This window comes from Mustela nigripes, chromosome 7 (genome assembly GCF_022355385.1).
Source record: "Mustela nigripes isolate SB6536 chromosome 7, MUSNIG.SB6536, whole genome shotgun sequence".
In the NCBI taxonomy this organism is placed as follows: domain Eukaryota; kingdom Metazoa; phylum Chordata; class Mammalia; order Carnivora; family Mustelidae; genus Mustela; species Mustela nigripes.
This window is the reverse complement of record NC_081563.1, coordinates 128,399,773-128,409,813: the sequence shown is the minus strand read 5'-3', so window position 1 is coordinate 128,409,813 and position 10,041 is coordinate 128,399,773. Positions and strand designations below refer to the sequence as shown.

The 10,041-nt window shown below is 58.6% G+C and overlaps 1 protein-coding gene across 1 annotated transcript in view; it reads left to right on the top strand.

Moving 5' to 3' along the window:
• PREX1 (phosphatidylinositol-3,4,5-trisphosphate dependent Rac exchange factor 1) overlaps positions 1-9,019 on the top strand; it is a 177,191-nt gene extending 168,172 nt beyond the window's left edge. The window contains exons 34-40 of the mRNA XM_059407188.1: positions 1,079-1,222; positions 1,320-1,434; positions 3,269-3,335; positions 4,366-4,538; positions 6,065-6,167; positions 6,425-6,492; positions 7,351-9,019. Of these exons, the coding sequence (XP_059263171.1) occupies positions 1,079-1,222; positions 1,320-1,434; positions 3,269-3,335; positions 4,366-4,538; positions 6,065-6,167; positions 6,425-6,492; positions 7,351-7,393 (713 nt within the window). The 3' untranslated portion in view covers positions 7,394-9,019. The remainder of the gene's footprint in view (positions 1-1,078; positions 1,223-1,319; positions 1,435-3,268; positions 3,336-4,365; positions 4,539-6,064; positions 6,168-6,424; positions 6,493-7,350) is intronic.
• Positions 9,020-10,041: the final 1,022 nt, after the last annotated feature.

Sequence of the window (10,041 nt, the reverse complement as noted above, 5' to 3'; positions counted from 1 at the left end):
GTCCATGCATCCATCCATCCCATCTACCTATCCATCCACCCACCTGTCCACCAGTCTGTCTGTCCGTCCATCCATCCATCCATCCATCTGTCCATCCATCCCATCCACCTGTCCGTCCATCCGTCCATCTGTCCATGCATCCATCCATCCCATCTACCTATCCATCCACCCACCTGTCCACCAGTCCATCTGTCCATCCGTCCATCCATCCATCCATCCATCCATCCCATCCACCTGTCCATCCATCCGTCCGTCCATCCATCCATCCATCTGTCCATCCATTCCATCCACCTGTCCGTCCATCCGTCCATCTGTCCATGCATCCATCCATCCCATCTACTTATCCATCCATCCATCCGTCCATCCATGAACCAATGTCCACCTCCTTGGGGGTAACACCATCTGTTCAGAATGCACTGACTAGAGTCTAGAGGGACAACAGGTGTCTTCTCGGGTACCAGCTGGAACCGGCTGCCTGGCTGTAGACAGATGTGGGCTCAGGGGCAGCTATTGACTGGTTAGTGGTTTTTGCTGTGGGTGCAGGATGGGGTGCGCGTGCCGTAGTTTCGCCACCCCTGCCGCAGGCTCTCCTGTACGGGTGTAAATAAGCTGCGGGTCCTATTCGAGGACAGATTTTGCCAGGTAGAGGCCCTCGGCTACCAGGTGAGGGGTACAAGGAACGTGGTGATGCCCTGAAGGCATGACTGCCTGGTGGGGCAGAATTGGCGCCGGGTCCAAGAATGAAGTGGTGGAAACTAGGACCTACGGAAGGAGGTGAAAAGTCAGAGGCTGCTCTCTGAGTGCGGGAGGCCGGGGCTGTCCGAGGCTAGCCCTGGCGGGTGGGAAGACGGGGAAGGCTGACCAGTGCTCTGGGGTGGGCAGACAGGGAAGTCCTGGGATGCCTCTCTGAAGGCAGGGGGGGATTCTGAGGCTGCTCCTTTGAGGGGGTGAGAACAGGGAGGCCCCGGAACGCCATCTGGGGGTCTGAAGGCAGGGGTGAAGCTGCCCTGGTGACGGGGGGCAGGGCTCCCTTCTGGCCTAGGTGGTGAGCCCCCCGCCCTGCCGTGTCCTCCCACAGACACCAGCGTCTTCTACCACATTGAGGGCAGTCGGCAGGCGCTGAGGGTCGTCTTCTACCTCGACAGCTACCACTTCTCCAAGCTGCCCTCCCGCCTGGAGGGCGGAGCCAGCCTGAGGCTGCACACCGTGCTCTTCACCAGAGGTGAGCTGGGGGGCGCCCAGTGGGGCCCACCGGCATGGCCAACGCCTCTGAGCACACTGGGACCCAAACACCTGCCCTCCCCCGTCTTCCCTCACAGCGCTGGAGAATGTGGAGGGCCCGCCTCCTCCAGGCAGCCAGGCTGCGGAAGATTTGCAGCAGGAGATCAACGCCCAGTCCCTGGAGAAGGTTCAGCAGTATTACCGCAAACTCAGGTAGCTGCCCAGGCTATGTGTTGGGGACGGAAGTGTGGACACGGCCATGGCAGGGCGGACATTAGCATGTGTGGGAGTGGCCTTTCCTTAAGCACCTGCTCTGTGCCAGCCCTTCTGTGTACACAGCCTCTTCACATCCTTCCAGTGGTCGTAGGAGGCCGTTCTGACCCACTTCGCAGATGAGAAAACTGAGGCCCCGAGGGCATACCGAGCTGGCCCAGGGTCCCACAGGGAGTTGGTGGCTGAGCTGAGCTTTGAACTGGCTCTGTTTGGCTCCAAAGCAGATTTTTCTAATTGAGAGGAGCTGCCTGTTTGGTTCAGTGTGGGGGAGGGACCTGGGCCAGGGGCTCTGGGATTCTTGATCCTGGGGGGTTAGGGAGGAACGGAGGGTGGTCCCCAGGGCCTTGGCCCTGCTCAGAAGAGGATCTCCAGAGAGAAGTGGGGAGCAGGGACCACCTCTGCCAGAAGGAAGCCTCAGGCCCAGGAAGGCAGCTCCCACTCCCCGCCCTCAGCCCAGCCCCTTCCTACCCCTGCCCCGCCTTCTTACCCCGTGGAGAAGGGAGGCTGCAACTCAGATCAGGGTTTTGGGGTGTGTAAGGGCTTTACTGTTTGGGGGTCTGGCTTTACCATTTGGAAATGGGAGAATGGTGCCTTCATTAGTTTGGAAAATATTCATTATCTGGAAAATATCCAAATATTGTGGATATTTTGGAAAATATCCAGCTGTATTTTTAAAACTGGTGTCTCCCTGAATTGATCAATGCCATCAGTCCGTCCTGTGCCCTTTGTGGAATGTTTTAATTTTTTTAAAAAGATTTTATTTATTTATGGCAGAGAGATCGTGAAAGAGGGAACACAAGCAGGGGAAAGCAGCAGGCAGAGGGAGAAGCAGATTTCCCGCTGAGCAAGGAGCCCGATATGGAGCTCGATCCCAGGATGCTGGGATCATGACCTGAGCTGAAGGCAGATGCTTAACGACTGAGCCACCCAGGCGCCCCAATTGTGGCATATTTTAAATGTTGCCTCCGAGAGCGTTCCCTCATCCATCCTTCCTTTATTTAGCACACGCTAAATGAGAGCTTTTGTGGGCCAGGCTCTGTTCTGGGTGCTTGCCCCGGAGTCAGCAGTGGCCAAGCAGAGCCTCTCCTTCATGGGATGCAGATCCAGAGTGGCAGTTGCCCTGCTTTGTCAATAAAGCTTTATTAGCACCGAGCCGTGTTTGCTTGCACAGGTACCGATAGCAGCCGCTGAGAGCATCTTGATAGAGACTGTCTGGTCCATTAAATATTTACTGTTCTACCCTTTACAGAAAAAATTGAGCTGAGCCCTATTTTCAGAGGAGGAGGAATGAGCAATAAGCCGATAGACAAAGAGCACTGTAACGTGTCCAGTGGTGACAAGTGCTGCTCAGAGGAAAGGTCCACTAGGACAAGGGGACAGATAGTGGGGAGGTTCGGTGCTGATTCAGATGACAGGCAGGGAGAGGTGGCATTTGAGGAGTACCTGGGGGTAACCCAGGAGTCCCCTTGTCATCCCCCTCCCCTCTCCCACTGTTGGAGGACTAGGGGACCCCCTCCTGTTGGAGGCCTAGAGGACACCTCCCCTCTTCCACTGTTGGAGGACTAAGGTACCCCCTCACCCCCCCCACTGTTGGAGGACTAGGGGACCCCCTGCCCCCCCACTATTTGAGGACTAGGGGACTCCCTTCCCCCTCCCACTGTTGGGGGACTCGGGGCTGTGGACAGGGAGAGCAGTGCTAGGCTCCCTCAGAGAGAATCGCTGGAGGAGCAGAGGGCAGCAGCCACCACACCCTCACCCCGTCTTTCTCTTCCAGGGCATTTTACCTGGAACGGTCCAACCTGCCCACGGACGCCAGTACCACGGCGGTGAAGATAGACCAGGTGTGCCCCACTTTCCCTCACCACTCGCGCCGCAGAGCTGGGACGGAGCTGGGGGCTGTTGGGGTCCAGATGCAGCCAAGGGAGCCCGGGGTCCCCCCCAGCCGAAATCCTGGCAGATAATCCCCTGAGGCCTGTGGAGTCCCTCCTCCAGGAATATCCCTCCTGGGAGAACCCCTTCTCCGTCAGGAATTCCAGCTTCTTCCCCACCGGCTTTGGAATTCCTGCCATGGTTTCCCCCCAGCCGGGGCCCACGCACCTGAGCCTTCCCGCTCCCCCCCATTCACCCAAGCCTACCTCCGAAGCAGCAGTCTACGCCAGATGTGGCCACGCGGTGTTCTTTTCGTTTGATCGGGATTTGTTGCCAACACTTGAAAATCAAAAGGTTTCCAATGAAATGGCTTCTCGCTTTTCTGGAGGAGCGGAGGGATCCGGCTGTTGGGGGCCCTCGTCCCCATGTGGCACAGGTGGCTTTCCAGGCGCACGTGCTCCAGGCCCTCCACCCTTTCCCAGGCTCAGGCAGGTCTTGAATTTGACAGTGCTCTGGGGGTACCGGCCTCGGGACTAGAGGCTGGGGCTCCCAGAGAAGCTGTGGGCACAGCTTCGGAAAGTCTGTAGTCTGCTTCGCAGAATCATCAGATGACAGAGAATTGGCCGACCACCATGTAATGCCCGCACGGGGATTGAGGAAAGCTGAAGGCCCGGTTGGGGGTGGGTACAGGGCGGGTGGTTCTTCCCGGGAAGGTCCTGTTTGGAGAGGACAGGAGGGGTCACCTCTCTCAGGCTTCGCTGGGTGCACTCCGGGCAGGTGGAAGGTTAGGTCTGAAATGCGGCGTAAACACTGGATACCAGCTTGTGGGCCAGTGGGAGCTACAGATGGTCCTTGGGCGTGGGTTATGGAAGGTTGACTGGGCTGTAGCCCCGGGAGAGGTGAGCCAGGAGCACAGCTGCAACAAGACGGCTGGACGGGGGAGGGAGGCCGGGGGGGGGGGGCTCCGCCGAACGTCCGGTGTGTGCGCGCCCCCCCTTGCAGCTGATACGCCCCATCAACGCCCTGGACGAGCTCTGCCGCCTCATGAAGTCCTTCGTCCACCCCAAGCCTGGTGCCAGCGGGAGCTTGGGCGCCGGCCTCATCCCCATCTCCTCTGAGCTCTGCTACCGCCTGGGTGCTTGCCAGATCGCCATGTGTGGCACGGGCATGCAGAGGTGAGCTGCTGTGACGTCGGGCCAGGACCGGGCTGGACGGGCTCCTGGGAGCTTTGGGGCCCAGGACAGGGAGGCAGGAGTCTGGGTTTGAATCCTAGTTCTGGCACTGCGGCCTGGGCCCTCCCTCGGCCTCCATTTGGGGAAGTGGGACTGTGGGAGTAGGAGGTCCCAGGAGGCCTGTGGAACTGCCTGGCTCCCTGACTCTGGGGTTGGTGTCAGTGAGAGTGTGTGCGGTGTGGTTCTGCTTGACTCTCCGGTCAGCATGCGCTCACTCCTCTCCACTAGGGCAGGACTCCACTGGGGCAGGACTCCACTGGGGCCTCTGTGTCCCACTGGACACCCTCCCACTCTCTGCCCTTTGTCCCCGCTGCTGATCCCCTGGTGGAGGGTCAGCCTTCTCCGATTGGCCTTCCCGACTTCCTGATTCAGCACCACACCCTCTCCGCACCCCACCGGGCTGCCCTACTCGGTTCCTCCGTAGCCGCCCTGCCACCCCACCTATGAAGCGCTTGGCTCGTGGGTTCATTTATTCCCAGTCACCTCCCAGTGTCGGCCAGCTCTGTGAGCCTAGGGACTCGCTCTCTTTCTCTGTCTGCCCTACCCTGGCACTGAACAGCACTTGGCACACAGCAGGTGCTCAATAAATGCTTGTTGAGAATGCTTACTGTGTATGAGGCACCATTGTTTAGGGATTGACTCATCTCTTCATAGCAAGCCAGTCAGTGTGTGTGGGCATTTCCAGGCGCTTCCGTGCAGGGCCATTTTGGCCTCCCAGGGGACCCTGGGCAATGTCTGGAGGTATTTCTGATGGTCGCAATGAAGAGAAGAGGGTCCTGTTGGCATCTAGTGGTCAGAGGCCAGAGATGCTGCTAGAACATCCTACCAAACACAGGACAGGCCCCTACCCTCCCCCCGCCCCCGTCAGTAGTGCCCTAGGAACGGTCTACCCTTGTCTCAAGGTCAAGGAGACCAAGGCTGCTGACGTCCCAAGGGTCACAGAGTCATTCTGTGGCTGAGACTTGAAACCACGAGGTCTGGCTGCAGAGCCCATGTTCTAGAGTTGTTAGAACAGATGGGAGGGTTGATTACATGGGTCCATGTCCAGCCTTGCTAGCAAGCTGGCAGGCATTAGGGCGGTCACTTCGTTTATTCCTTCAACAAAAATACTTACCCAGCACCTCTCCCGAGCTGTCCCACTGGGAATATCAGAACAAAACAGGCTAAGGAAAGCTCCCGCCGTGTGGTGCTGACGTATCAGGGGGTGCCCAGAGTAAAGCAGTAAAATGCCTACTGTGTGCAGGGTGCCGGCTGCTGGGAGGAAGGAGGGGCAGGTGTGGGGTGTAGACAAGAGGGAAAGGGGTGGTGCGGGGTGCTCTCAGGGAGAGGACGCCGGGGAGGGGGCGGCGCATCCAGCAGTTACCTGGGGGCAGGAGGGGCTGTTCTTGGGGCCTGGGGCGGGGGGAGAGGGCGGGGCACGGCATGAGGCCCGCCCAGCAGTGATGGTCCCTCCCGCCCCACCCCTGCAGGAGCACCTTGAGTGTCTCCCTGGAGCAGGCGGCCATCTTGGCTCGGAGCCACGGGTTGCTGCCCAAGTGCATCATGCAGGCCACGGACATCATGCGGAAGCAGGTGAGGCGGCCCCCCCTGCCGGGGACTCTCCGGGGCCTCGTGGGCTGGGGACACAGGGGGTTCTGAGCGCCACGTGGGTGGTCTGGGTGGTCACCAGGCCCAGGCTTGGACCTTCTCCTGATCTGCTGGGGTCCCGGGTTTCAGCTTCTGGGGCCTCCGGTTACTCCTCACACTCCACCCGCCCACCCGCACCCACATGCTTGCCCCCGAACTCGGTGTAGGAGCAGGTTCTGGGTCTCATGGTTCTTTCTCCCCAGGGACCCAGGGTGGAGATTCTGGCCAAAAACCTCCGAGTCAAGGATCAGATGCCCCAGGGTGCACCGCGGTGAGTGGCTGCTGCCCCCCCCCCCAGCCCCCCAAAAGGCCAGGGCCTGGGCTTGGTATGAAAGTCCCGGCCTCACACCAGGCAGCCCCTGTGGTGTTCCTGTGGGGCTTCACCTCTCATTTATGGGGCCCACTGTGGGGAGTGACGAGTACCACTCCAGGCACTGTTCTTCTTTCTTTACCAAACAACCCTGTGAGCCTTCTCTCCAGGTGACTGGTGGGGACACTGAGGCACAGAGACATTAAGTGTCTTGTCCTAGGTCGTACAACTAGTAGATGGCAGAGCTGGGATCCTGGCAGACTGTGGAGCCCAGGGGCCGAGCTCCCTACCGCTGGGCTGCCTTGCTCCTCTGTCCTGCCCCTGTCCCCACAGCAGCCTCCTTAGCTGGTCCCCGTGCCATCCTTTTCCTGACAGCAGAGCTGCCAAGTCTCTCCTGAGAACCATGAGTGGTTCCGTTTTCCTTGCAGATGAAGCTCAGAACCTTGCCACTGTAGACGTTAGGGAAACCGGGGCTGTCCTTGGGGTGCTGGAGAGGTGTCCAAGGTCTGTTAAATGAAAAAAACTCCAGGGGCTGAGCGCTGGGTCTGGTCTGCCATTAAGTGTGGAAGACTGCAGTCCCCTGTCGTGTACCCATACCCCCTCCCCCATGTATCTGAAGGCCCAAACACGCTCGTGCAGGTGTGTCTGTGTTCGCAAACCCAGCGCCAGGCCGGAGCGGGCCAGACCGCCGGGGGAAGGCGTGCGCAGCCTGGATGCATTTCACATAGATCTTCTTATACTTTTCGGGTTTTGTTTTCTGCGTGTTCAAAACAATGGCCTGCCTGGCTGTGCCTCATCCTCTCTCCCTCTTTCCGCCAGGCTCTACCGCCTCTGCCAGCCACCGGTGGACGGAGACCTCTGAATGGGCTGATACAGCTGCCTGGTGCTCGGCTGTGCCCTCTGGAGCCGGGGCTTCGGAAGGCCCAGGGGGCCGCGCTGCCCTCCAGAGCTGGCCGAGGCCTCTTCCTGCTCTGGGACCCGCCAGCCTTCTCCGTCCCCTCCTGTGAGGACAAGCGGTGCCCCCACTCTTGGAGGAGGCGGTCGACTGGCTCTGGGCCGGCCCATTCCCCACGCTTCTGCCAGAAGCCCGAGGGGTGCTGGGGACCCACAGAGCTAGCTGATGGGTGCGGCCAGGACCTGGGCTCCTACCCACAAGTCCCCGAGACACAGGGGAGAAGTCATGGGCGCTGGAGCTGGAGGCCTGCGGACCCAGCTGCCTCAGGATGGCTCAACCTGCACTTTTGAAACCCCTGGTTTCCTTCTAAGTCCACATTCCAGGCGACACACATGTCTCCTCTCACCTTAGCTTCCCATTCACCCCTAACCCTGTACTAACCCGCTTGGTGGACTCGGGAAAGCCGGGCCTCTGCCGGGAAAGACCGAGGGACAGGGCACAGCCCCTGGCACCAAGAGGAAACTCAAAAGCCACACCAGCTTCCCACATGACCGCCATCGAACTCAAGCCATCAGCCCTGGGCGCAAGATTTGCTCCGACTTTATTTATATGGCGTGAAATCTCTATGGTTTATTTTGGGGTTTTTATGTTGTTGGTGTTGTCGAGATCCCTCTCCCCCAACTCCGGGTTGTGTGATTATATATTTGACATTTTAAATTTCAGAGAAAGGTATATTGTCTAACAGGGGACCAACATAAGGTAGTGTTGACGACTTCCCACTTCTACTAAAAAAGAGAGAAAAACTAAATTATTGAAAATACAAAAAATGTATTTCATCTTTTTTTTAATATTAGGGTCTTACAGTATCACTTATAGGTATTGACTATGATTCCTTTTCCCACCCACCTCCATTCCCCAGCAGCTGGTCAGTGTCCGCATGAATGACTTTGTTCTATTTGGACCTCGGGCTGCAAGGGTTGGAGCCTGGAGGGGGTCGAACCGCCCACAGGTGTCCCGCACAGGTGTCTATCCTGCAAGGAGGAGGACCCCTGGGAAACACGGGGTGGTGGCTTCTGTAACTTATTGTTTTGATGTTAGCCCAGTGCAGGCATTTGGGACTTCTCAGCCGGCCAGAGAGACAGGAAGCCAGCCTGGTCACCACCTGGGCACGGGGACCCACACTGGGATCTCCTTAGCAGTTTGCCCCCTCTAGCTTCTGTGTGCCAGCAGGGAAGCATCCTAGCTGAGGTAGCGGGGGGAGGGGGAGGGTTTCTACACTTGTCTGGTGGCTGAGGTCGGGAATGGATTCCCCACTGCCCCGGAGGCTTGAGGCCCCACCAGCATCTTGGCCCCCTGGGCCTCCCTCTCTTGCCACTGTGGCCTAGGTTGCAAGAGATGGGCTTGTTGCTGGACACAGGTGACACAGATACAAACGAAGTCTTGCTTTAGCCTACTGGTGGGAGATGGAGAGGAGCCCCCAAGAACAAGGACCTTGTGCACTGGTTTACTTTAAAATGTACAGATCTCATTAAATTCATGATAGATTTTTTTTTTATTATTATTAAAAGTCAGTTTATAATACAAAGATCCTGATCTGTGGAGGGTTCCTTTGGGGGCTGCCTCCGGTGGGCCGGGGCGGCCAGCGACACGGGTGCAGTGAGCTCCTGCTCTGAAGGCCGCAGTGGGACAGGGACGGTTCCCATCGATACTGTCCTAGTCCCTGAGCCAGCGACGCCTGCAGTGACGTCACCACTCGGAACCTGCTTCTTCCTCCAAAATGGGGGCAGTAGATGAGTCCTCCTGCAGGGGAAGATGGGTGAGGACTCCCTGAGGTCGCACCGTGGGCTCGTGGCTCTCGCGTGCAGGCAAAGAATGGTCTTTCTATTGCGTTCTCCATTCTGAGCTTCCCTTTCACTGCAATGGTGGAACATGGGACTATTTTCCCAGACATTGCTGGGCTCCTCCTGGGTGTCATGCCAGGGGTCCCAGTCATACTTGTACCCAGGGGCCAGGGTAGGTCAGAGCGATGCCACCGAACTACCCTCCGCTCCAGCCTGCAAGGACCCACCGGGGTCTGGGATGGGGCCCGAGAGCAGTTCTGCTCAGCACGTGGGCTGGTTCCCGGCCAATCAGAATGCAGGCTGCTTGCTGCAAGCGGGCCAATCAGAATAGACGCGAGCGCAGACTGCGCATGCGCACCTGGATCTGTCACGTGTCCGGGCCGGGACCGCCTACCCAGCCAGAGAAATCTCATTCCCGGGACCGGTTTGGAGCTGCAGCCCAGTCTTGCTGGGCTTGTTCTAGTCCTGCCTCTCTGCCTCCTTCCCACCTCCCCCCAACCCCCTTTCCTCTGCCCATGCTCTGGAAGAGGCTGACAGGGATGAAACCCCCCTGGGGGTGCCCTCCTCCTGAAGCCTGCCACCCCTGGGAACGCCCTGAGCCGTGAGGTCTCCACCCAGTCCTGCTTGCAGACCAGCGCTCCTTCTTTTAGTCCCTTCTCCGTCCAAGCTAACCCGCCCCAGAGCGCATTCTCTCAAGGGCTGGATTGGGTCCTTCCCGGAGAGATGCCCTCGTGCCTTTCAGCGACAGGTTTCAAAGCCTCCATCCTGTAGCAG